Consider the following 26,889-nt stretch of genomic DNA (forward strand, 5'->3'; position numbering starts at 1 on the left):
CAAGGCTCCGTGAGAATAAAAAGTAGGGAGTCTTTGCAAGTCCTTCCTAAAAAAGTGAAAGCTCTAAAAATAACCGACAGAGTACTTCTTGGAAGTCAGCCACGGCGTCAGAGTCCCTGGGCGGCTGCCCCGGAGGAATGGGGCTCACCACCAGGGCGGCGACAGGGCCCCAGCGTGGGAGGCCGCCGGCCTCCGCCTGCTCCTCCCCACCAGGTGGGCTTGCTTGGAAGAACCAATTTTGATCGGTTCATCCGTATCTTTTAAACTTTCCTAGGACGGACGTGTACGGCCTGCTGTTGTGACAACAGCGGTTTTCATAAAGGTGTTCTACAGAGAATGAGAAGAGCATCCTGAAAACCTCCCTGGGGGCCTGAGGGGAGGAGCGGACCCCCCAACACCCCGTGGAGCTGAGTGCAGGGTGCGGCGCCCTCCAGGCCTCAGCTTGCTCACGGGGGCACAAGTGCCACCCCAGCTAGTCTGCAAGGTCCTCTCACGGGCTCCTAGTGGGGTCCCTGCCAAGCACGGGCAATGCCCTCTAAACGTGGGGTCCCCACCACACGATCAGGGTCCCAGCCCACGGACCTTCCCAGTGGCACATGCGGCAGGAGGGCAGCAAGGGCGCCGCGTCGGCGTGGGCCGGCTTGCTAGGCGAGGCTGAGCTCACGTCCCCTCCGAGTGATCCAGGGTGAAGTGGGCGTGCGTGGGGCTCGCTGAGCCCCGCTTGTTGGCCCAGCTGGCAGCCGCTGCCCATCGGGCAGGTCTCTGGGTGGGGCTGTCACAGCTGCTGCTGAGAGCTTGTCAGTGACCAGCCCCTGAAGGGGGGGACAGGCCTGTCGAGTCCCCAGGGCTGGAGCTGGGGCTCTGGGCTTCTCACAGGAGGGCGGGCAGCGGCCCGCGGCGCCCCCGGAGGAGGCCAAGGAACAGAAACCATCTTGGTTGCACCTACTCCTCAGTCAGTAACTAAGCGTCCATTTGCATATTGTGGTCCTGAAAGCCAACAAAAATGGTTTATATCCTTTCTCTAGAAAATCGTCCAGGGAAGCCACATGACTGGCTGTGGTGGCCAAAAAACAGAGGCAGAGTTTCAGAGTGACCCCTCCCTCCCTCCAAATTCCAGAGGAGAGGAGGGGGGAGGCCGTCCATGCTGCAGCTGCAGCAGCTGCTCCCAGCAGGGCCACGTGTGCAGGCCGGCAGCCTGGAGGTGTGGAGGGAGGCCTGGGGCTGGGAGAGGGCTGGGCCGAGAGGAGAGGGTAACGATGGGGAGCGAGGGGCCCCTGGGAGGGGATGCAGCACACACTGCCTGAGTCACCGCCTGGCCCTCGGACTCCGGGCCCCTCGGGGGGGGGGGGGGGCGGGCTTGGGGGGGAGGAAGTGGCAGCTGTCCACCCATCACTCACAGACACAGGCAGCAGGGGGAAGGCAGGAATGGGAGCCAGTTGGGGGGGCCGTGTAAAGAGGATTTTATGTTCTAAAACGGCAGGGACGTGCTGATGTGTCTCGGGCTGACCCTGGCTCTGGGACGGCCATCATGACCATTCCGGGACACAGCTGCTCTTGTCCTGCGGGAGCCCGAGCCCTGCTCTCCGGGATCCTGGCAGACACAGCCCTGTGACTCTGCGAGTGTCCAAACATGGAAAGAGCAGGCATGCAGCCCCCCACTCAGGGCCCCAGGGTCCCCTAGCACTCGGCTTCGGCTTCAATGAACCCCGGTTCTGATGGTTCTGAGCCTGAAGGCACAGGAAAGGCGGGCGGGCACACTTGGCAGGGGCTAGGAACAGAGGGCTGGGTGCTTGGCATGAGGGCCGGGGGGGGGGGGTGGCACCGAGAAAGGAGGACAGTCTGGCTCCAGGATGGGCCATGGAGGCCCCAGCCGGGGGTGAGGCAGGCGCATGGCCTCCACGCCGCACTCGCTGGGACATAACCTGTACTTGGCAACCAAGGGTAGTTTTTCTCGCCAAAGATGGTCTGATGTCGAGGCCCATTCATTAAATCGTCTTCAAGCCTCAGGAGACCCAGTTTTGCTCGTTAGTAAATGCCTGTCAAAGCCCCACGCAAGGCAATTAATTCACTTCCAGAAAATTAATTTTTAAAATTAAGCAAAGAGAGAAGAGCTGATTTGGAGCGGAGACAGTATTTATGCCCTATTAATAACGGGGCTAAAACATGTGACTAATTGTGTTTACAAAACAGAGAGGGGAGCTTGCTGCAACACGTCACCGTGCGGCTGCCGGGACCTCTGGCTGGAAGGCCCACCCGACCACGCGGCCCGAAGCGCCGTGAGCGTGCACGGCTCGCCCGACTTCAGAAACCTGGGGTCCCTGCGCGTCCCTCTCCAGCCCCTCCTCCTCCTCCTCCTGTCCACCAGGCGGCTGGCCCGCTCACATGTGTCTCCTGCTCCCTCCACATGTGCCTGTCCCCGCCGTCGGGCACCAAGACCCGACTCTGCGCCCTGCTGGGACAGCCCACACCACACACGGCCGTTTCTCTCTCCACACGTCATGTCTGTGAGACACTGGCCCACTCCCAGTGTGTGGGACAGGCCTCCATGTGGGGAGGACCCGGTTCCAGACCATGGAGCCCGCTGCCCACGGCCTCTGTTCCTGCCCAGATCTGATACAGGGGCACTTCCTCCCCACGGCCGCCAACAGGGCCTCCCGTTTCCTGCAGCCACACGCAGCCCCAGGGCACAGGCGCAGAGCCCCGACCGCCCTGGGAGGAAGCCCCAACCCCAGCGGCGTGGGGGCTGGGGGCGAGCTGCAGGGTCTGGCCGCTGCGTCACCTCCCCGGCACCGGTGGCCCTTCCTGGGCCCCAGCGCATCTGTCAGGGAGAGACAGGCCCCTGGCACGGCTCGGGCCCGCAGGCCGGCCCTGGAGAGGTGGCCAGGCTGCTCCCTCGGGCTGTGTGTGCAAAGGGGCAGGACATCGAAGTCCTCTTTCCCTCAGGCACGTGGCAAAGGAGGAGCCCAACCTCCTGGCCCGTCACAGTCCCAGGCTGGGCAGGAACCCGAGGCCGCCTGCCCACCACGACCCACGGCGCCACCCGCTCTTCACAAGATCAGGTCAGCACCCAGAGCGGACAAAGAGCACCCGTCCCTCCAGGGAACGCTCCTTGCAGCTGCTCCCGGGCCTCCTGGTCTCCGGGGGCCAGAGGAGTTTGTGCGGCAGAAACGCAGACACCAACACAAGGTTCTCAGTCCCAGGAGAAGCAGCAGCGCCATTCCTGGGTTTCCCGGTTCTGCTGCGCGCTGGACAGCCGAGGGGGCGGGGAGCCAGGTCATCTTTTCACGGCCTCCTTTTAGGACGAGTAACTTTGTCAACAGCCTCAGTGCCCCATCCACAGACAGCTGGTCTAGACCCTTATTTGAAGCAGGAGGTCACCAGGGAGGCAGACGTCCCGAATGGACGTGAGGCACGTGACCGAGGGCCGCGGCCTGGCAGCTCTGGCTCCAGACGGCCTTACCTCACTCTAAGTGCTGATGGGGGGACAGCGCGGCCCGTTCTGGAGGCGTGAGGTCGGAATGGGGGCGGAGCTCGCGGCTGGCGAGCACCAGGAGAAACGCCTTCCTCACAGCGCGCCTGCCCCTGCCTCGCACGGGACGGAGGGCTTTCGGGGAGCAGGGACTGGGGTGCATCAGCCTTCACGGCAAACGTGGCAAAGTACCGGGAGAGCAGAAGGGGATGATTCTAGCAGAAAAGGCAAAGAAACTTCCGAAACACTGTTGCTGAAAAGAAAGAACATCAGGGCCCAGTTAAAAGCAGAGGCTCTGGAGCCTGAGGTCAGGATGCACCCCAAATCTAACACTCACACTGGGTCCCATCCAAGTTCCACTAAATTAGAGCTGGGCCTCAGTTTCCCTGCTTCAGAGAGAGAACACTTCTACCCAGCTCTCAGGTTGCTGTGAGAAACAAACATATGAACAAATAAAGAATAAGCCACTCAGAACAGGGCCTGGCACAGAGAACCCTCAGTGACCGTCAGATGCGCCCGAGGTCCTGGTAGTTATGTCATACGTACTCCCCTCACCCCCCAACACGCACCAACAGGACATCCCTGGGCCTCCCTCCGAGCCTGGGACCCGCCCTGGCCCAGGCCCTGCCCATCAGGAGGGACGGAGCTGCCAGCCCATCCCTGACGAGCGATTACTGGTGCCTTGGCCCTGGGCACGTGACTGACACTCTGTGCCTCGGCTTCCTCCCCGGGAGACAACGGCGCACGATTCGCACAGCACAGGCTACGTCAGCGGAGAAACTACTGGCTCAAGAGGCTGGCTGTCACCCTCTGGCCAAGTGAGCAGCCTTCCCGGAGCAGATCCCATTCGAGCCAGGACTGACCCACGGGCGCCTTCCTGCTCACTGACACTGACGGCCGGGGCCCGAGAGCCCAGCACGGAAGCCCTCGTCGACCCCCCATGACTGGGTCCCAGACCACGCGGTGGTTGAAATGGTTCAGAAAACTAAAACTCACTCTTCAGAAACAAACTGCTGTCATTTTAAAAGCCGTTTTTACGAGACTCCTTCTAAAACACAGGTAAATGGTTGACTTAATAAATGAAACGTTGGGCAACACGCTAAGAAGTCTCGCAAGGCAACACGTATACCTGCCAGAGGAGAACTGAGAGAAGATGTCCCAGCGTCCCTCCCTCCTTCCCCCAGGAAGGGGCCCACCTGCCCGCCCACGGCCCGCAGCCGGCGCTCAGCCCGGCGCCCACTCACCGTCTTTGCCGGGGGCTGGGGCTGGCTCGGAAGGGTCAGCGGGCCCGGGCCCGAGCCCGAGCCGGAGCCGGAGCCGGAGCCGGAGCCCGCCGGGGGCGCGGAGGGGCTCTCCTTTTTGCCGAGCTCGGGGAAAGGGTTGGGGATGGCCGGCAGCGACGAGGTTTTCAGCTGCTGGTCTTCCTCCTGCAGGCGCCTGGGAGGAGAGAAGGCCGCCGGTTAGAAGCTGCCCGGCACGGCCCGGAGCCCCACTCCTGGGCAAACACGCAACACACAGAGGCCCTCGGGGAGGTGAGTGAGTATGGGGCGGTCACAACGGGACTATTCACAACAGTCAGAGGAAGAAGCAACCGCGTGTCCATCGACGCATGAGCGGGGGGCAGAACGGGGCCCGTCCACAAAAAGGGGGGGTTGCTCAGTCTTGAAAGGGGACAGCATTCTGACACATGCTATGACATGGATGAGCCTCGAGGACACTTTGCTAATTGAAGAAGCCAGTCACAAGAAGACGAGCCCTACGTGAGCCCCCTCAGGAAGCTCAGACAGAGCGTGGAGAGCGGGTGCTGGGGCCTGGGGAGGCCGATGGGGCACTCGTGGTGCGTGGGGAGAGTTTTATTTTTGCAGGATGACCAAGTTCTGGAGATTGGCTGAATGACAGTGTGAAGATATGTAACGCTGGAACTGTACCCTTAAAAACGGTCCAGATGGTAGAGTTTATGTCATGTGTATTTTGCCACAATTAAACGTTTTGAAAAAGCTACCATCTCAGACTCAAAGGGGAAAGAGTCCCCGACTCAGGTGAGAAGCACTGGGCGCATGCCCAACGCAGACGATGCCTTCAGCACTTCTGTTCCAGGAAGACTGCCAGGCGGAGAGGTTTTGTGAATAAGGGCATTTTCACGAGCACAACTCCTTTCCGATGACCTTGAATGAGCACTTCTCTGACCCGATGCAAATACTCGAAGAGACTTCCTGCATCCTCCTCTGAAGGCTGGGTCACACACAGAGGCTGCTGATACTGAGCTAATTGGAGAGAAATGCTGCACGCGGCTGTCCACCCTGCAGCACAAAAGCCCGGGCCTGTGCCATCCCAGGAATGCCCTGCTGCACCCACTCGCACCACCGGGAGCCACTTCCTAATCGCGCTGCACCGCCCGCTCCTTGGCGTCTCTCCAGAGCTCCCTCCTCCCAGGAACACAAACCTCACTTGTCATACAACCAAGCAAAACATACACAGATGATGAATCAGATGTAATTAGGAAAACAGCAGAAAAACCAAGTTCAAAGTGAAAGCGAAAACAGGGCGAAGTGCCCTGTGTTTCCTCTCCCCGGGGATCCTGCTGGCAGCTGCCGCCCACAGGCACAGGGCTCTGCTGGGAGGGGCCCCGTCCGTCCCAGGGCTGCACTGCGGGCGCGGCCCGGTCCCTGTCCCTGTCCCTGTCCCTGTCCCTGCTGGGCGCTCCCGCTCCTCCCGGCACAGACCGCGAGGGTGAGCTCCTGGAGACGGCCTTCGCGTCACTCCCTCACTAATTGCACCATTTGGCTAAACGAATGGTCCACTCGCTTTCTTGGGGGGTGCGCCAGGACAGACCCCGACACCGGGACCCTTTCACGGATGCTCCGGGCTCTGCAGGCCACGTGGGAGGCCCACGTCCGACGCGCGTGCCGCCACGGCACCGGGGAGCCCAGCGCCTGGAAGAGGTGGCAGCCTCTCGCCGACACCCTGCCAGCGGGTTCATTTCCCTGCGAACCAGCATCGCTCGCCCTGGAACAGCTTCCGCCTGGGCACACGCCTCGCTGTCATGTGTCCCTGGCCCAGACACGCCCACCTGCGGTGTGTCTTCCTGCCCAGACCTGGAGCCAGGGGCCCAAAAACGTGACTGAACGTTTGGACTCCTCGTAGGAGATGCGGACGTTCTAACGCTCCAGTTGTTCACAAAACCTCCTCTTTAGTAGGCTTTCCTGAGCATTGAAAAAATCCTGTGTGTTGTAAGGCAGTAAAAATCCTGTGTGTGGTATTTTAAAGATGGACTGATGTTGCCATTCATCTGTGCAAACCCACAGCACGTCCACCACCAGCAGGGAACCCTGACGGGTAGGAGGGACTTTGGGTGATGATGACGTGTTAAGGCAGATTCATCGATTATAACAAATATTAACAATACCTCTGGTGGGGATGTTGACGATGGGGGAGGGGAGTGTACAGGAAATCTCTGTATCTTCCTCTGAATTTTGCTAGGAACCTAAAACTGAATTTAAAAAATAAAATCTTAAAAAACAAACAAACAAACAAAACATTATCCTCAATGAAAAAGGCTGGATACATAAGGTCCCGTGTTATAGGGTTCCACATATGTGGAATGTCCAGACTAGGTGACCCCACAGCAATGCTGCAGAGGGCGGTGGCGGGGCTGTGAGCACGGATGGGACGCTGCTGACGGGAGGACTTCCTGTGAGGACGGAAATGTCCCGGAGCCAGAGCGAGGTCCCTGGACACGCTGGGAGTGTACTGAATGTCCCTGAATTGTGAGCTTCAAAGTGGTTCCTTCCATGTTATGTGAGTTTCACCTCCATCAATGATGTTTACAAGTTGACTTTACAGCAGGTCACAAATATTGTCCAAAGCTAAGCTAAGGGCCATCACGAAGGCTGAGAGACCCAGGGGGGGAGGTGCAGAGAGGACAGCCCTCCCCCGCTACAGGAGGCCCGTGGGGACCAAGCAGACAAGCGGGGGCCGCGGGGACGGAGCAGACACCGGGTGAGGTGTCCTGGAGATGGAGCGGACACTCGGGGGGGCGGGGCGTGAAGACCAAGCAGACAAACTGGGGGGCCGTGGGGACGGAGCAGACACTGGGGGTGGGGGGTGCAGGGAGATGGAGCAGACACTGGGGGGATGGAGAGGGCGGGCAGACAGAGCAGACAGGCGGGGTCCCACACGCGCCCTCTGCTCCCCCGCAGCCCACTCCTCCCTCAGGGCCCGGTCGCCTGGGCCTGGGGGGAAGCCCTCCACTCCTCCGCAGCGCTGGGTGTGACAACCTCCTGGAGCGAGTCAGCGAGGACCCCATCTGGGCCCGGGACCCAGCCTGCTGCTCGCTGCGCCTCCACCGCTCAGGGCCCTTGGCCTGGGTCTGCATCCGGGCTCCCCACGCGCCACCGAGGGCCGAGTCACATCCCGGGCCTTGGTTTCCTCACCTGGGCGCTGAGGGCCACCACGCCACTCACCTCACAGACCGGTAGAGACCTACACCCCTGAGAAACGGGGACCCCACACTTACACCCTGGAAGTGACCTGCACGCAGCAGAACCGGAAACGGAAACGCAGGGCATGCAAAGGAAGCACAGAGCACGCAAAGCAGCGGCAGGCACCCAAGTGGGGCACGCACAGGAAGCACAGGTACGCACAGGAAGTGCTCGGCACTGTACCGGAAGCGCGCGCACGCGCGCACACACACACTGGGGGGGGGGGGGGGGGAGGGAGGGAGGGAGCGGGGCGGGCACGTACAGGAAATGCAGGGCACACACAGGAAGCATAGGCACCCCTGGAAGCGCAGGGGACGCACAGGAGGCTCTGAGCACGCACAGAAAGTGTCCGGCAGCGTGCCGGAAGCAGGCAGCGAGGTGGGGGCACGGACAGGAAGCGCGGGGCACGCACAGGAAGTGCTCGGCACTGTACCGAAGCCCACGCACACAGGGGGAGGCACCTGCAGGAAGTGCAGGGCACGCACAGGAAGCACGGGCACTGCCCGGGAAGCGTTCGGCTGACTCTCTCACAAAAGGAAGGTTTGGGATCTCATACCCGTTACCCCAACTTTTCAGTGTGCAACACAGTCCTGCTGACTCGGGCTCTGCCGCACACCGTGTCCCTAGGGTGCTCTCATCATGCAGGCTGGGGCCCTGTGCCCGTGGCCGCCCTCCCCCAGTGCCTGCAGCCACCACCCCGCCGCTGCCGCTAGGCCGGGCTATTTAGGTTCGCCTACAAGTGGAGTCATGCAGGGTCTGCCCTGGGTGAAGGCTCCTTCACTGGCCGCCTGGCCCTGCTGCCTGTCCGAGGAGGAATGGCAAAGGAGATCTGGTGTGTACCTACAACGGACTATCCTCCACCTGGAAGGAGGAAGGGCGTCCTGCCACCGGGGAGCAGCGCCACTGCTCGCCAAGACTCTCCCCCATTCCAGGACTCACCCACCTCAGAGACCTACCGTCCTCCGCAAGGAACTCTCCTCCGGGCCCCTCCCTCCAGCCCAGTATTTCCAGAGGCTCCTCCACTCACTCCCGGGGAAATTCGTCACATGTCTGAGGTGGCACCGTTCTGGCAAGCGCCGGGGGGATGCCACTGCGCCTGGTCCCGGGCCCTGCTCTGGGCAGCGAGGCCTTGGACACCTCCATCGACTGCCCGGCCACTTCATTCTTTCCAGAGCATTCTCCTCTGACGGCTTCCTTGACATCCTCCCACCTCGCCCGTGCCCGGCTCAGAGCAGGTGCTCCATGTGTCACCTAAGCTGAACCAGGTGCCAAGCCCTGCCCAGTGCAGTCCTGCTACAGGGGGAAGGGGCTTGTGTGTGCCCATGGGTCTCACCAGGCCCCCCCATCACTCCCATCTCCACGTAACCAGCGGAGAGCAGCAGCTCTGACCCCACGCGACCCCCGCGAGGCCCGGGCTCCCACCTGACAGCCAGGATGTGCATGGGCTGGGAGCGCTGCACCTTCTGCTGTGCAGACGCCTGAGGCTCCGCGGGCCGTGCTCCCGAAGGTGGCGGCTGGCCACGGGCGTGCTGGCCGTTCTGGCGCAGGGGCACCGTCTCGGACTGCATGTTACCAGATGGGCACAGACTCTCCAAGGATGTATTCATATCATTCACCAGACCGTCCAGGTCAGGCTCATTCTCTGGGCATTGGAAAGGCAGAGTGGAGAAGAAACGTTAGTAGCAGCGAGGGGTCACGCCCAAACGTGCCCCTCGGCGACCGGGTTCCAAGCATGGAAAACGATCGCTTGAGGACACAGTAACAAAGCTGAGGAGTACACGTTTCAGTGAGGATTGATGCCTGTGGCGTTTATTAATACTGGTATTCCAGAGGCAATTCAGTAATCATAGTCCAACTTCACGTCCACCTGCCCGCACCGGAGACGCCTTTCATCTGCTCAGCGCGCATACCCGTCGGGGTGGGCGGGCCACACTCAGCCATAGTCGCCCAGCATGACCCCGTGACCCTGGCCTCTGGGCCCACCACCCTGGTCCCGCTGGCCAGATCACAGGTGGACACGCAGCCCTAAGGAGGCCCGTCAGGACTCCCCCGTCCCTGAGAATCAAGCCGTCAGACAGGACAGCAACACCAACGATGACACGAGCCCCGGCCCACGAGAGCCACCGAGAGGGCTCCCTGGTGGTCAGAGCCACGGCAGACAGGCTCACTGCGTGCCCTCGACACGGCCCGAGAGCCACAAGTCTTCCGGGAGTGAGCCGGTGGCTGACGCAGAGAGAGAAGCAAGGGTGGCGCACACAACTCCCCTGCGGATGACGGAGAACGCCCGACGGAGATGTGCACGTGGAGACCCAGGGGCGTCCTTTAGGTGCCAACTCGGCTGGAACACGAACCAGGACACGGGTCAAAGGCCCCGGCCCCGGCAGTGCTGCGAGGCCGCGTTTCAGTGTGTCGGCACCGAGTCCGTCGACGGAGGGAAGCCGATGGCCTCCGCCCTGCGCGTGGGCCTCCTCTCATCAGCGGAAGGCCTTAGAGAAAAGGCTGACGTCCCCTCAGCGCGAGGGACCTCTGCCTCCTGACTTCCCTGCCACTCCTTCCCGGTCTCCAGGCTGCCGGCCCGTCCCACAGCTTTTGGATTTGCAACTCCACAGCCATGTGAGCCAATTCCTTAAATACGCCCCCCGCCCCCCACCCACGCACACACATGTACCATTGTGTACGTGGTACGTGTGTGTGACAAATGCACACCCCATTGGTTCCGTCTCTGCAGAACCTGGCTAATCCCTGGTGAGGGAGGTGACCCAGCACACTCTGAGATGGAGGAAATGGAGGAAAGGGCCGGGGCGGGGAGGGAGCTGGATCCGGGATGGGAGTGGGGCTCGGGCAGCTGTGCGTGCCCGGCTGCTCCTGCTGGCGGCTCCGTCCGACATTCCGACGGCCGTGGGATAACTGCTCCAGCCTGAGTCCGTTTCGCTCCCTGTAACCCAATCCGCTGTAACAACACGGACCCCGTTTTTCTGTTTCCCAGATCTGTCACTTTTTAACAACTCGGTAAATAACAGCTGAGGGTGACTCCGAGGCAGCACATGGCTGGTCACGTATTCGCTCTCATTTGCTCCCCTAACGGCCCCATGTGACACCCACTTAACAAACAAGGGGCCCAGAGCTCAGGACAGCGAGACCCTCAGCCTCCCAAAGGCCACTGCTCCGCCCTGGCGGGTCCGAGAGCCGAGGGGTCACGTGCTGGGGGCGGCTGACCCAGCCCTGGCCAGGGCCCCCGTTTCTGTTTTCCCACCGGGGTGAACAAAGGCACCTGCGGGGGGGGGGGGGGGGGGCATGAGCAGCGGGTGAGTGATTATCTGCTCCGCCGCAGGGCCCGGCGCACAGCGAACACTCAGCACGCTGTTCACTAGCCCTCGCCCACCCGCTCCTCAGAGCGCAATCTGAAGGTGACTGCTAGCCTGGCGCCCCGGCCGCCCGCGGAGCAGGCCCGCGGGAGCCGAGCAGCCTGCCAAGATCACAGGAGCGCTGAGGAGCAGACCCGGGACTGGAAAACGGGTTTGGCAGCTCCCAACTGGAGCTCCCCAGGTGCGTGCTCCATGAATGAGCTCACAGAACTCTCCAGAACCCTGGGCCCTCCCGTCTCCTGCTCCCAGCACAGACGTCTCAGGTGCAAGGGCACAGCGAGGCAGGACAAAACGCACAGGCCCCGAGGAGGACGGACAGAGTGACGGGAGGGGACAGGCAGCACGGACAGCGGGAGGCCTGGCCGGTGCCGGGGCTGCTGACACCGAGCACAGAGGCCGCGTGCCCGTGCCGTGAGGAGGGGCCACCCCCGCCCCACGCACACACATGTACCGGGGGCCGGAGCTCTGGGCTGCAAGCGGGGAGGGAGGGGGGACCGGACCCGGAGTCGGACTCGGGGAAACCAGCATTCCCGGGCCCGTGAGGGGAGACGGCGGCGCTGCTATAGGTCAGGTTATGAGCAGTCAAATATTAATCCCGTGGCCAGATATTAAGAGGACGAAAGTGCTGAATTAATAATTAATAATTACCACAGCATTAATATTTAATGCATCACATGGGAGGACACCCAAGTCAGCGGGCAGAGCTCAGCCCTGAGTCCTGGGGGCAGGGGCGGGCGGGAGGGGAGGGTAAGTGGGGAAGAGGGGTTGACGGAAACCCAGGACCTTGGAGGGACGGGGCACCCACCCACGGTCCCCTTGTCCCCGCAGGCGTGTGTGCGTGTGTGTGTGTGTGTGTGTGCGTGTGTGTGTGGCCCCAGATGAGCTGTCATCCGTAAACCAAGGAAGCAACTCGTGGCTGATGGCTGAGCCCCGAGAGCCAGCCGCAAACTGGGGACCCAACGCCTTGCATAGGTATTGAGACCTCGGAGGGGGGGTTCCTCTTACGAGGAAAGGTTCGAGTTATACTGCAGTTCACAGGTCAGGGGCTCCCGGAGAGGTCTGGAATGTAAAGCCAACTCATGTCCTCCACTCACTCTCAGCCGATGAGCCACAGCCGACGGGAGCTCCGTCACCCCCTCAGGCCCTGCGCCCGGACTCCCACTGCGGACGACCTGAGGTTTCTATCTTAACAGGCCTCTTCGGCGCCGGTGAGGGGGGCACGGCTCACCGTCATCATGGAGTGACTTCCGTGTGCACCCGCGGCACGCCACCCCTGCTTACACACAGGAGAAAGCCCGCCGGACACGGACACAAAGGCCGTTTTCATCACTGTCACCGGCCGGGGGGGGGGGGGGGGGTCAGACAGGAAGACGGTGTTGGCTGACCGACTTCTGCCAAGAAAAAAAGTCTGAGCGCCCGGGGCTGCACCCACCACGTGCGGCGGCCCTGTCTCCCGTCCTCCCTCTGCTCCCCTCTCGGCCAAGCGGGCCACTCCCCGGCCACCCCTCTGCCTCGGGCTTCCCAGAGCTCGGAGTAACGCTGCCATTGTTCAGAGTAAGTATCAAAAAAGCGAGCTCAGGCCAGAGCGGGAACACAGCACAGGCGCTCACGCAGCGAGCGCCGCGGCTCCCTCCCAGCGGCCTCACGGACGGTCCCCTCAGCTGAGCGGGCAGCGCGAGCCCGGCGGCCACCGCGCTGCGCACTTCGCGGGCGATCGGCGCAACTCAAACCCACCGCCGTGGTGGCATGTTTCACACGCGCCTCTGTTTTGCTCCTCAGAGCAAAAATAAACCGTTCCAAAGAATCTAAAACACCCTTTCAAAGGCCCCGTGGGCCCATGAGCCTTGTGTTCTGAGATGATAAAAGCACGCGTGATTCCCTGGTTTTACTTAAACTCTGTTACGTTCTATGGGGGACTGGCAGTGGAATCGTCCACACTGGGACCTTAAAGAATCGATTCCAGAGACCGTACGTCTCCGTCCTCTTTAAGCTGCTCCCGCTCTCAGGTGTTCCCACGTGGCGCTCACTCTTGCAGACCTCCCACGGGCGCGCACTCCGCGGGCGGATCCGTGGGCGGCGAGGGTGCGTCTCACGCGGTGGCCCCGCACGAGCCCATGAGGATCGATGATCACCCACATTTGACTGGGAGAATCAAATAATCGGGCGTTATGTGAACGCTAAGTGTCCGTTCGCTGCTAGCCCGACGCCCCAACGCTCGCCGTGAGAAGGCGCCTCGGCAGGGCAGGAACGCGGGAGGGGAAGGGCAGGTGGTTTTATAACCCCCTCCCTGCACACACGGTTCTCAGGGTGTACGGGCCGCACAAATGTAGGTCACGCCACACGGTGGTGAGTGGTTATTCATAGCTCCCCTCCTTCCTGGAAGAGGCCGGCCTAAAACGGCTGCCGACTTTTGTCCCAAATATCTGACTGAGCAGCTCATCTGACCTCAGCTCCCAAGTGCACCTCGCCTCACTGTCCTCAGCACACCGAGGCCGCCGGCTCTCCAAGGGACGGGCAGGCGGCGAAAATAGCTCGGGGCTGGCTCATGAGCTATCCTGGGCGAGTCTTCCACCGACGGACGGAGCCAGGCCGAGGCCGTGGCCAGCCGGGCCGAGGCCCACCTCACCCCGCACGACACCTGCTGAGCCTGCAGCCCTGCCCAGGGCCCGCTCTCGCTAGACAGCAGCGCTGACACCCCCCGGGGCCACTGCGCCCCACGCGGCTGGCCCCCGGGGCAGGGCTCCCTGCGCGGTGTGTTCTGGACACACGGGAGCCGTGCGCCTGCAGGGACCCTCCCGGCGTCTCTCGCGGGCAGTGTCTCCGCGTCGTCCCAGCTTCTGTCCCAGGCTCTCTCGCTGGGGAGGCGGGTGGGTGAGCTTGCTGACACAGCTAAAGCCCCTGGGGACAGGTAAGCAGATTCGCCCCCGAGGAGGAGGAACTAGAAGGCGCTCGTGAGGCTGAGGAAATAACGTACGTGTAACCTCCCTCCATGGCGTCCGGCCCCTGGACCTGGCTACTTCCTCGTCGCATTCGGCCCGCGGCTGTTCCTGAAACAACGCAGCCATTTCGTCAACGTGAAAGGAGTCTCCGTCACTCGAGCCCGCTCCTCGCCCCCCTCCTGGGTTTATGGGCACGAGAGCCCCCGGGAAGCCGCGGGATGGGGGCAGGCTGCTCAGGGCACCAACCCCAGGGCAGGGGAGCTTTCAGGCCCCCCCTCCTGGCCTCCTGGGGAGATGGGCTGGGGGTCGACCTTAATCACCAGCGGAGACGATTTCCTCTATCGCGTCTACGCGGCGAATTTCCATAGAACCCTCCAAAATGGGGTTCAGCGCTAGCCAGTGGCTCAGTGGTTAGAGCGTCAGCCCTCAGACCGGAAGGGTCAAGGGCACGTACGTACCCTGGTTGCAAGCTCGATACCCGGCCCAGGTCGGGGCAAACGCGGGAGGCAGCCCATCGATGAGTCTCTCACACGGATGCTTCCCTCCGTCCTTCCCTCTCCCTTCCACGCTCCCTGAACAACCGATGGGAAGATGCCCTCGGGAGGCCCTGGCCGGTTTGATTCAGAGGCTCGAGCGTCGCCCCCGGACCGAAGGGCTGCAGGCGCGTCCCCAGCTGCGGGATCGGGCATGTGCGGGAGGCAAGCAACCCATGTGTCTCCCGTGGATGTTTCTCTCTCTGTCTGTCCCTCTCCCTCTCACACTCTCTGTAAAAGTCAATGGAGAAATATCCTCGGGTGAGAATTTAAAAATAAGTACTAAAATGCCTTTGGTTTTTGTTTTGTTTTTTAAAAGAAGAAGAACGGGGTTCAGTGAGCTTCTGGGTTGGGGGACAGTGTCCCAGGCTGGAAGCTGGCACCCTCAGATAGCGCCCAACTCCATGCCCCCCCCTCCCTGCGCGGCCCCTCCCCCTGCTGTCCGGGACCCCCACCCGTTCCTAACGCACTGCTGACCGAGGGAGCATGTTCCTGAGTGGAACATGGGGGCTGACCCAGCAGATGACGGAACCAGGCCTGGGTCATGCCAGAGCCCAAAGGAACCGTGGGACACCCAGCCGGTGGGGGGGGGGGGGTTGCTGAGCAGGGGAGCCCCCACCCCCACGTCTGGGGGACAGAGGACTCGACGCGTGTAAAGAAAGGGGGACTCTTCTGTATGGCGCTGTACCCGGGGATTCCTGAACGCATGCGCGAATGCCAAAGCTCTTACACGTCTCCATCCGGACACGCACCGCGCGTCCAGCCTGCACAAGTATTTTCAGCCGGGATCATGTTCGGCCGGCGAGCTATTTTTGTTGACCTCTAAGCAAGTAAAACCTTGTGCAAATATAACTCCGCAGTCAACTGAAATGCCTTCGTGGCACACAATTAATCTTCCACGCTCACGAACCCCCATCACAGGGGCCCCGTCTCTCCCACGTAGAGCTGCTGGGACACAAAGAAGCAACGGAAACGTGGTGGCTCTGTAGGCAATGATTACCACCTTTAATCGCGAGACCAAGAAAGTAAGAGGGAACTGGGCATTTCTTTCTTTGAGCCACTTTTAAAAAGTAAAAATAGGTTTTTACCTATCCCCCGCCTCCACTCGCCCCACGAAAAAACTAAAAGCTAGGACTCAAAGAGCTATCTGTAAGCCCATGCGCACAGTGGCACGATTCACAATTCATATAGCATAACCGCCACGGGGCGAAAGCGGCCTCCTGTCCACCGCGGGGTGAAGCCAAACGGCCCGTCCGCGCAGTGGAACATTCCTCATTTTGTGTTGTTGTTGTTACTCCCACCCGAGGATATTTTTCCATCGATTTTTAGAAAGAGTGGGAGGGAGCGGGGAGAGAGGAGGAGAGAGAAAGAGAAACATTGATGTGAGAGGGACACATGGATTGGTGGCCTCCCTCGCGTACCCCGACTGGGGCCGAGGATCAAACCTACAGCCCGGCCACGTGCCCTCGCGCTCCTCTCTTCCGCTGGGTGCTCGGTCTGCGCTGCCCGGGGGAGGCCGGGGGGGCAGGACCTATAGAAACACAGTGGGTCTGTGTCGTCTGCCTCACCGCTTCCCGGGGCGGCCAGGGGCGGAGGCGGGAAGTGGGCAGCGAGCTGGCTGCAGGGCCCCCGGGGAGGGGGCCGCGTCTCCCCTGCGGACAAACGCCTGGTTCTTACAGCCGGGCGAGGTGGGAGGCCAGGGGGCGTCACAAAGTCCAGGCAGACGCCCCGGCAGCCAGACAGGTCCACCTGGACCGCAGAGCGCACGGCGAGAGGCGGGATAATAATTAATCGCCCTGGACTTTGCTCCAGTGCGATTTACGGTCTAAATCTACGTTTTGGGGAACTCGAGGGTAATCCTATCCAAAGTCAATACGCGGGCAGGTAAGTCAGGAAGGCGGCCATGCCCCGGGTGCTTCCCGTCACGGAAATGCAAGCCCCGCGGCGCCGGCCGGGAACGTGCGCAGTGAGGAGCGCTCGCTTTCCTGCTCTCGGGGGCTCCATCCGGCCGCGCGGTCGCAGGAAGCCCCCGGACGGGGCGCCCCCTCAGCTTCCTCCAGGTCTTTTACGACCCGCGTCCTGCCCGGGGGCCGTCCACAGCACAGGCCTTCCCCTTCCCAGGGCCCGGGCCTGAGCGCTGCTGACGTGACACAGTGCAGGCCCCGCGCAATCTCTGCTCCTGCTCTCAGGGGCAATCAGAGGGAGAAAGAACAGAGACCCACTCTCAGAGCGCCGCTGGGGGGGGGGGGGCAGGGCACCGAGCGCGCCCCGGCCCCGCCCCTGCGGCGGCCTGTTCTTTCTCAGCCTCTGACTGCGGTCCCTGGAGCTCTAGAGCACAGCCCATGGACAGAAGCCGGTGTCCACACGTGTCGCTCTGGAAGGTGCTCACCTTCCGGGGGTGTGACCCGTGTCTGTCTAGCAGCCCGGGGCCGAGGAGGACAGATCTAGGGCCCGGCCCGGGGCCACCTGCCTCCACAACCACCTTCTAGGGGGCAGTCAGACACCAGGGCATCTGGGTGACCCCATTCAGTGTCAGACACCCCGGCATCCCTGGACATTAACTCCAGAAACGTGAAGTCCGTGCACGGAGCCCCTGTTTTCCTGCGTTCGGCAGCTAGTCCCTGAGCACCAAGCGTGTGGGTGACACAGGTCCAGGCCCTGTGGACCCCCAAAAAGAGACACCAACCCCCGCCTCCGCGTGCTGGGCCTCAGGTCACGGGCTGCGAGGGGACTGCAGAGCAGAAGATGAATTCGCGGGGAAGGCTCTGAATCGCCTCCCACCACATCTGGAAAAGTAATTCCCGGCTCCGGTCCAGCGGCCGCTCCTGGGAGACCGCCTGCGGGAAGGAGGGGGCTCCTCCCGGGAAGGGGCTCCCTCTCCAAGAGGTGTGGGATGAGCAGTGAGGGGAGGGCGTCCCCAGAGGAGGAGAACGGGTGGGTGAACGCAGCGCCCCACCAGGAGGCGATCCCCAGGCCAGCGGCCCAGAGGGCTGTGCGCAGCGTGTGGCCGAGGTCTGGGACGGGCCTGCTCACGGGAGGGCAGGCAGCGTGCAGAGGCCCGGCCTGCAAGGCATCAGGGATGGGGAGGCGTTCCAGCAGGGAGCTCCAGGCTGTTCCAAGAAATGGCACGTCTCCCAGAACCGAGGAGCCCGGGAGAGGGGCTGGCTCTCCAGGACGTGCTGGGGAGCAGGGCTGGCCGGGGACGCAGGGTGCTCGGGCCGGGCTGGTGGCTGGGCGCTGCGTGTGCCCTGCCCTGCCGGAGCCTGGCTGAGGGGCAGGATCCCCTGGGCGGGGGCGGGGGCGGGGGGCTTGTTGGGGTAACAGGTTCCGGGGACTCTCCTAAGCTCACTCTGAATGCCCATCTTTGGAGTCCAAGCAGGAAACGTACAAAGCTCCCAAGCGAGGGCTTAGGGGCCTCACGGTTCCTTCTCCACGAGGAGAAACAACAGCCCGTGTGTGACTTTCTGACTCACGGCCCAGGAGGAGGGGCGCCCACAGGCCCCATCCCAGACCTGGAGCTGGAGAGCCTGAGTCCTGGGGGCGCCCACAGGGAGGGCCCGGGAGGAGCGTGAGCTGGGTGGGTGTCTGCGACGGCTCCTCTCGGGGTTAGCGCTGTGCTCAGCCGCCAGGGTGAACCACAGCCGCCACGTCCTGCCCGTCACGAGCACCGGGCCGCGCCAAGCCCCCTCCGGCTGGAGCCGTCTCCAACCTTCCTCTCGAACCAGCCACGTGGGCCGGCTGTGGGCTCCGGTGCAGAAAGGGAGGTGCCCGGCCTCGGCGGGGAGCCGAGTCAGACCCAGGGCTGCCGCTCCCCGGGCCCGGCCCCTTCCTCCTCCCGTTCTCGCTGGAGTTTTCTTCACCGTTTCCTCCCTCAACCCGCGGGTCCAGGCGGCCGGAGCCGTGCGTCCTGGCCTTGGCCGCATCACCTCGCCCCACGCCTGGCACACAGCGGGAGCCCCGTGAGCGGCCGCTGCTCTACGTGGAAAACGGAGTCACCCGCCTCCATAAATCAGGCTGCAGAATTTTCCAAAAAGTCAGACGGCCAGGCAGCGTTCCCAAACCTCCGGAGCCTGCTGAGTCGCCAATCCTGGGGCTCCTCGGAGAAAGCCCGCCGGGCAGGTTACACGCGGGCCACGGGGTGAATCAATGCCAGACTGTCTCCTTCCAACAAGGGATGGCCGGCGGCCAGGAAGGAGGCTGCGCGGGCACGGGCGGCCCCGTGCAGGAAGCGGCACCTCGCAGGCCAGACCTGTGCCCGGGGCCCGCCCGCCCGCCCGACCAACGCAGGCCTTCCGGGCGGGCGTCCCCGAGGGGGCAGGATCTGAGCCCCGGAAGCAGGGCGGGCAGCGCCTCCTGGGGCACCTCCACTGGGAGGGCTCCCTCCCTCCACGGGCGCCGCTCCAGGGAGCCGAGCCTCACAGGACGCCGAGGGAGCGCCATGAGCAGGAACAGCCTCGCACACCCCCACCCCAACCCCCGCCCCCGCTCCCCTCCCCCGTGGCGGCCGAGCCACGGAACCCTGCTTCACGCCACTGAGAGCCGTCTCTCCCCCAACCCTGGCCTCGGACGCGGGGCTCCCCAGCAGGGCGCATCTTCTTTGGGAGCAGAGGCTAAAGTGACTCCAGAAAAATACAACGCGTTCCCAAGAACACGCACCGGGAACGACTGGCTAATGGTAGCCTAAAAAGAGTAAACTTAGGTGAAAACATCTTATCCGCTTTTCGGAGATAGCAGATCCTGGTTTTCCTATCCGAGGGAAGTATAACCCTCCATCGGTGACTTTTTCATCATGAATTCTATCTAAATTGCACCCCTGGCATTTTCCAAGGCATTTAGGCGTCCTTGGACAAGAAGGTCCGATAAGTTGAAAGTGCTGTGTCCCTGGGTTTGGTGTCGCCTAGACAAGCAGCTGACAGGTATGAGCTGAACGAATGAGCGAAGGAAACGGAAGGAAAACGGCAGAGCAAGGGGATGAAAAGCCAACAGGCCAGGAAAGCGGGGTCCCGGGATGGAGCCCTCCTCTGACCGGCGAGCACCCCGCAGCTCAGGGGACCAAACACCCAGGAGCCCAATGATCTGCTGAAAGGGAACCTGTGGGAGCTGGCGGGGGGGGGGGGGGGGTGTGGAGGCCCACAGAGCGAGACCTGAGAAATGCCACAGGTGACGATGGGCGCCTCAGTTCTGCTCCGAGTGAGGCCGGGAAGGGCTGGGGCCCGGCTCGCCGAGCGCCGGGGAGGCCCGTTCTGTCCCCATCCTCATCGAAGGACAAAGGCCCGCCAAGTGGGAGGGAGGGGACAGCAGGGGGAGAGGGAACCTCGGTCCAGGTCAGGGGAGGGGACCACGGGACCCACCTACGCGGCTGCTCAGAAGGACAAGGGACCTTCGGTCCCGACGCCCCAAAGCTCAGGAGGAGCCACTGAAGGTGCGAAGCGTCGAAAGGGAGGAAGGACTCTGGGCGGGGACGGCTGGAGGAAGAGCCTTCTCTCCGGAGCCAGCACGGCCGCACTACGAGGAAAGGGCAGTCAGAGGACACAGTGCCCGCGTGTGTGTGCGTGTGCGTGCACCTGAGTGTGCGCGTTTGTGCATTTGTGTGCACGAGTGCCCGCGTGTGTGCGTGTGCGTGAGTGCATGTGCGTGTGTGCACGTGCGTGGGTGTGCGTGTGTGTGCGCGTGCGTCCGTATGTGCATGTGTGCACGAGTGCCCGCGTGTGTGCGTGTCCTGAGTGCCCGCATGCATACATGTGTGAATGCATGTGTGTGTACCTGAGTGCATGTACGTGTGTGCACGTACGTGTGTGCACCTGAGCGTGTGTGTATGCGTGTGCACGTGCGTGGGTGTGCGTGTGCAGTGGGTAAAAGGCTGAGCTATTCTTTTTTGCTTAATATTTCAAGAAAAGTGACTTTTAAGTATAATAATATATGCAATAAACATTAGTTTTCAAGAAAAAAGATTTTAAATAATATTAGCAAAGCTGTACTAGCATAGTATAATATCATAAAAGTTGTAGGAAGTATTAAAAATCTAGCAAATAACAGGATTACTTCTATTACATTCTAAAACAGCGGCCCTCCTGGACCACCAATGGTCCACGGACAACCGGCTGGCGACGGTTGTTCTAGAACGTTTTTTCCTGTGGCTCTATTTTTGTTCATCAGTATATGTTGTTCATTACAGCCCACAAATGAGTGCGATCACGTGATATTTATCTTTCTCCAACCTGAGGTGTTCTCATGGCTGACGTAGGTTAAGATGAAGCCGACCAGGGGCCTGGGGTCCCCGTCTTTCCACATGTGGGAGGCCAACGCGGGAATGCGTGGGAGCCACCGTCCCACATGGACTCCACGGCCTCCTCCCATTTGCCATCCGCCCCCCGAACCTTCCTGACGCCCCTAAGTGGCACCGTGGGAAGGGACGGCCGTAGCCAGCCGGTCTCGTCTTCATCACTGCTCACCTGGAATCGTTAGAACCTCCCACGGGGGGGAGGGGGAGAGAGGCAGGACCTTCCTGAACCCTCAGGTGTATTTACGACCTGTGAGTTCAGGAATTCATTAAACAATCATCCATTAAATACGACGGTGGAGAAGGCACCAGCGCGGAACCGGCAGGGGAAGTGAGACTGGTCCTTGCCCTGGGGAAATGCGTGATCTCTGGGGAAAGAGACACATGTGACCCACAAAGTCACACTCCCAGGGTGACTTACACACGGGCCGGCGAGGCGTTTCCCTACATCAGTGGTCGGCAAACTCATCGGTCCACAGAGCCAAATACCAACAGTACGACGATTGACATTTCTTTTGAGAGCCACATTTTTTAAACTCAAACTTCTTCTAACGCCACTTCTTCAACATAGACTCGCCCAGGCCGTGGTGTTTTGTGGAAGAGCCACACTCAAGGGGCCAAAGAGCCGCATGTGGCTCGTGAGCCGCAGGTTGCCGACCCCGGCCCTAGATCACTGCTGCGGGCGCGGCTGGGGGGCGTGGTTTCGACTCCAATGCTCCCCCGCACGCGACCTTGCCGTGACCCCTGAGCAGTCCCCGAGCCTCCCTGCCTCGGTTTCCCTATCTGCAGCTCAGGGGACTAAGTACACAAAGAGAAGGTGTGCGGGCAGCTTCAGTGAGGACACAAGTCCTCACCGTCCTCACGGGCACTACTTTGCACAAGGATTGTGCAAGAAGGCACACGCAGGGCAGAGTCTGGGCGGCGAGTGGTCACTGAGTCGCCCGCGGTCCCAAGGCGCTCGCTGCTGGAACGGAGGGACCGGGAGGGCGGCTGGGCCGGGGCCTGGCTGTCACCCACATCCCAGGACACTCAGACGGTGCGGGAAGGGAAGAGTGCGGACAAACCGCCCTCCTCGACCTCCTCGCCTCCTCTGTTCACTGGGTCTTTTCCGCTTTAGTCTTTTCTTTCCATGGACTGACCCGGGAGACACCGGGGCTCCTGAGGGGGTCCCCGTCTTTCCACACCTGCACGGTGACAGGAGGGACAGCAGCCGCCCGGCACGGCTCTGCACACGACGACTTCACGCTCAGAACCAACCCTGGGGCTTACAGACCAAGAGGAGAGACGGAAGCCGGGGCGCTGGCCAGGGCTGTGGACACCCGGGTCCGGCAGGGGCCTGGGCCAGGGGCGGTGCCGCAGCCGGGCGTGCCCCCGAGCCAGGGCCGCGCGGGAGCTGCTCTGTGAGGCGACCTCCACGCGGGACCCAGTCACGGGCAAACCCACGTGCAGACCACAGCGACTCTGACGCCTGGACCTAAACCTCCCTCAGCTCCCTGTGCACCTCCTGTGTCTGTGGCAAGCAAGAGTAACCCTCAGAACAACTGGCTTAAAAAGCACAATTCTCGCCCTAGCTGGTGTGGCTCAGTGGCTAGAGCGTGGCCTGTGGACTGAAGGGTCCTGGGTTCGATCACGGTCAAGGGCATGTACCTCGGTTGCAGGTTCGATCCCCTTCCCTAATTGGGGCACATGTGGGAGGCAACCAATCGATGTGTCTCTCTCATGTCGATGTTTCTCTCCCCGCCCCTTCCACACTCTCTAAGAAAATCAACGGGAAAATGCCCTCGGCTGAGGAGTACCAAAACCAGCAGAAAAGATAAAACTAGAAATAACGATCCTGAGACGCCACGTCGCAAAAGCATCGTCGAGAAAAGGCGACACAGGATCGCCGTCATCAGGCAACTCCAGTCCCAAGGATGATGCAGACACACCGGCATGGGGAGCAGGGCTGCGGACAGGGGGCTGCACCCCCACGCTCGCAGCGGCGCTCTTCACAGGAGCCAAAACGGGGAGGCAACCCCGGGGCTGGTTGGCGGGCGACGCCCAGCCACGAAAGGGCGAAACCCGGCCCTCTCCTGCCACCAGGACAAGCCCTGGAAGCGCGGGCTCCGTGAAACAGCCAGGCCCGAAGGGACACACGTGGGACCCACCGCCGTGGGGTGAGGAGCGGGAACGGCGGGTTCGGCGGCAGGACAGGGCCAGCAGCGGTGTTCCCGCGGGCGCGAATGGAGTTTCCGTCTGGGGGGATAAAGAAGTTCTTAAACCGGACACTGGCGCCCGGGGCCCCCCACGGCACAGAACGGACGCCCTCGCCACGCGCTCAGCGTGGTCCGTTCTACGTTGTGCGTAGTTTTGCCCTGAGAAACGCTGGTAACGAGCTCTCAGGAGCCACCAGAAAACGCGCCTCTTTCCGAGGAAAGCGCGTCCCTTCGGGCGCCGTGCTGCGAGGCGGCGTGGGAGGCAGCCGCCCCACGAGGGAGCCGCTGGCGCTGCGAAGGGCTCATGCCACGGCGCTGAGCCCCCGGCCCGAGGGAAGGGCGGGAGGAGTCTCCGGAGGCTTCCATTCTGCACATCGGGCCCGGGCAGGAGCGAGCAGCTCTCCACCGGAGCCGGCGCACCACGAGGGTCTGTCACTGGCGCCGGACGATGCTCGGACAGTCCGGGCGGGGGAGCAGCCGCACCTTTGTCCGAGGCCGCCACGCGTCCCCAGCGTCCAGTTGAGAAGACCCGAGCGCTGAACGTGGTGTCGGGCGCGAGATAGTAAGGCGGGCGGGGGGAGCGGGAGCAGGGCGCCCAGTTCGCCCACCAGACACCAGGGCGGGGAGGGTGCAGAGCGAGGACGGACGCGGGGCCTGCCTCTCTGCCCCGTGCTGTCTCTGCTGTGAACGTTCCCCCTGCTCTGCAGATCCGTCCCTCGCCCCCACTCCTCCGGTCCTTCTGCTGTCCCCGTCGCTTTGCCTTTTCCAGTCTCAGCGTTGGAATCCCGCGGCCGGCGGCCTTCCCCCACCGCCTCTCACTCAGCGCCGCGCACGCAGGCCCCCCCAGGTCTGTGCGTGGTTCAGGCTCCGCTCTGCTCAGCACCACGTCCGCACGGACCCACTCCCGCGGCCCCCGCCCTCCCCCAGGGCTCCCTGGCGGCGTGTGCACCTCCACGCTCGGCTCCCGTGGCACACCCTGGGCACGCCTCCTGGGTCCCGCGGCGACACCGGCTCTCGCTTTGTGCGGAACTGCCACACCGTCTCCACGGAGGCCGCACCGTGTGGGTTCCCACTGCAAAGCCTGGCGTTGCGGCCCGCGCCCTGGCCAGCCGGGCGCGAGGCTGTTTGTGTGTTTTTCAGTGCGTCCGCCATCCCCTCCTCTTTCCACAGCTACGGGCCCAGGCTGTTCGCAGGCGGCCGCGTGTCTCGATGCGGGGCTTCCGGGTGCGCTCCGCGTGTGGTTTCCCGGTCTTCCCTCCTGCCCGTGTCCCTCCGCGCCCGAGGCGTGGCATCCTGCGAGGGTTCACAAGACTGGCTCCTGAGTGGGTTCCTGTCGGTGCTGCCTCCGTCGTCTCCGTCATTTCTGACCTTCATCCTTATAATTCCTCCCTCCCCCCGGAGTCTTCCAACATCTGCTCTTCTCATTTCAGCTTTTCCCTTTCTCTGAAGGCTCAGACACGTCTTCCTGAATAGCTCTGTAAGGAGCAGGGCGCGACTTCCCACTGTGCGCCCCGCCCTGCGCCGCCCCAGGAACCGCTCTCCGCGGAGAGGTCCTCTCCAGCCCAAGCGGAGCGCGGGGTGCGCTCCAGTGTCTGCAGGCGCCTTGCACGCTTCCTGTGGGCCTCGGGTGTGATCGCACCGGGCCCCAGACCGGGGCTCGCTTGCAACGATTGCGTCGCGCTTAGCGCCGCTATCCGTCGACGGCCACCCCTTTGGGGAGCGGCACACATCTCACCAGAGCATCGGAGCCCGTGCTGGGTGCAGGTTCCAGGTAGCTGCACCTTCCCGCCGTCCGCTCCGGGCTCCTGGGGACCCTTCTGAGCATCTTGCCCCTTCCCCCCACATCTTGTTTTTCCTCCTTTTCTGCTGGATGCTGTTAGCTGTGTCCCTTCAATAGGGGTTCCCTTCTCTTCCTGCGAGGCTGAGACTAGCAATGACATGTCCATCTTCGTGGTCACAGTCCGTTTTGGGCACAGCCTGTTCCTTAAAACACACAAGCAGGCACGCGTTTTCCCCAAATGCAGGACCGAGTGACTCCATGTTCTCCTTCTCACTGGGTCCTGCTGGGACTTAACCACCCACGGAACAACCCCCTCTCGAAAGACACTCGTACGTCCCCAGTGTCCAGTCCCCCGAGTTCTAGCTGAAGCTCACGTTTAGGTTGCACACGGCCCTGAACGCCCACATGGCCCTCCCCCGGCAGTTGCTCGCTTCTCCTCCTCGGCACAACGTCTGGGACCAGCGACTCCGCTGGCGGGGACTGCCAGGACCCGAGTTTCTCAACGTGGCTCCTCGCGCTGTGGGCATCGAGCCCAGGTGAGCCACGCGCATGCGCCTGCGCATCCCGCACTCCCCCCCGGCCGCGCCGGCCCCAGGTCCGCTCTCCGGCCGCCTGGAGGCCGTGCGGGTGGCCACCGGCCTCTCCGTCAGACCGCCTGTCTCCGCGTTCTGGAACCGTGAGCGCTCCGAGCAGGGGACCCGCCTTCAGCTCCCCTTTTAGTCCTTGGAGCGGCGTGTGGGGTCAGGGCCTCTTCACGCGGGCCACTTCCCCACAAGCACCCCTTCCAGCACCCCCCCCCCCCGCCCCCGGCCCCCTCGCTGCAGGAAGCAGGCTCCGGCTCGGGGCCTCGTCAGAAGGTTCTCAAACGCCAACGAAGACGCAGCCCATTCCCGGTCTCCGTGCACCTCTCCCCCCGGTCCTGCCTCCTCTCCTCCCACGTGCCTCCAGCTCCTGCTCCTCTTCTAGACGCGACCCTGGCGCCCGGGCCCTCGGGAGGCGGCGGCTGCCCGTGCTGGGAACGGGGCCGCAGACTCGTTGGCGGGGGGGGGGGGGGGGGGCGCTGGTCCAGGGTCAGAGGTGCAGGGGCGGCGGGGCAGCTGCCCCCGGAAGGACTGCCTGGCTGTGGGCTCACACGCACTGACCGGTCCTTCAGAAGCGGGGAGCTGCCCCCCAGCCTCCACTCACACGCCACAACCCGGCCCTCCGTGCCCCTGCCCCGCCTGCCAGCCATGCTGCTCTCGGCCGGCCCGCACCCGTGTGGCCGGTGCCCGAGCCGGCTGGCCGTGCTCTGCGCCGTGTGGGGGGCGTCCGCGAGGCTGGAGGGAAGGAGGTGCCTGTTGTGGGGGTGCTCAGAGTGTGAACTCCTGGGGAGCGGGTACAACATGCAGACAGGTGAGTTCAGGCGTGTTCACGCGGCAGGCCCTGCGGCAGGGGCCGGGACAGGTCAGCCGCTGCCCCCCCCCCCCCCGGACCACCCAACCCGGGCACAGCCAGCGCCCTCCCACGAGGCCGGCCCTCCTCCTGTGCCACAGCTCCCCACCCCCAGGGGAGAGGCCCAGAGGAGAAGCTGTGGGAAGCTCACTCAGCATCGTTGCCTGACGTTCTGGTTCGAGTCTGAACACAGGTTTCGGGTGAGCACGCACACCAACACCGAGATGACTTTCGTTTGAACCAGACCATTTGTAAGCAGCGAAATGTCACGAATTACGAATTTCCTCGGCTTCAAGGCCAATGGCAACAAGCTGGGACCGTTTCCCTTACATCACCTCGCTCGAAAGCCTTCTGGAGGGCGACCCCCACGCCGCGTGGCCGGAACCCCGAGCGCTTCGACGAGGGCGTGCTCCCCA

The 26,889-nt window shown here is 62.8% G+C and overlaps 1 protein-coding gene across 6 annotated transcripts in view; it reads right to left on the reverse strand.

The window, feature by feature from the left end:
- Positions 1–26,889, reverse strand: part of GRB10 (growth factor receptor bound protein 10) — a 107,067-nt gene that overhangs the window by 22,867 nt on the left and 57,311 nt on the right. For 3 of the 6 annotated variants that reach the window (XM_054726200.1, XM_054726196.1, XM_054726201.1), the window contains 3 exons: positions 9,373–9,592; positions 6,876–6,959; positions 4,714–4,906 (listed from right to left, as the gene is read on the reverse strand). In XM_054726200.1, coding sequence (XP_054582175.1) covers positions 4,714–4,906; positions 6,876–6,959; positions 9,373–9,557 — 462 coding nt within the window. In that variant the 5' untranslated portion in view covers positions 9,558–9,592. The remainder of the gene's footprint in view (positions 1–4,713; positions 4,907–6,875; positions 6,960–9,372; positions 9,593–26,889) is intronic. The other 3 variants (XM_054726202.1, XM_054726198.1, XM_054726197.1) reach the window with 1 other exon arrangement.

This window comes from Eptesicus fuscus, chromosome 14 (assembly GCF_027574615.1).
Source record: "Eptesicus fuscus isolate TK198812 chromosome 14, DD_ASM_mEF_20220401, whole genome shotgun sequence".
Taxonomy (NCBI): Eukaryota; Metazoa; Chordata; class Mammalia; order Chiroptera; family Vespertilionidae; genus Eptesicus; species Eptesicus fuscus.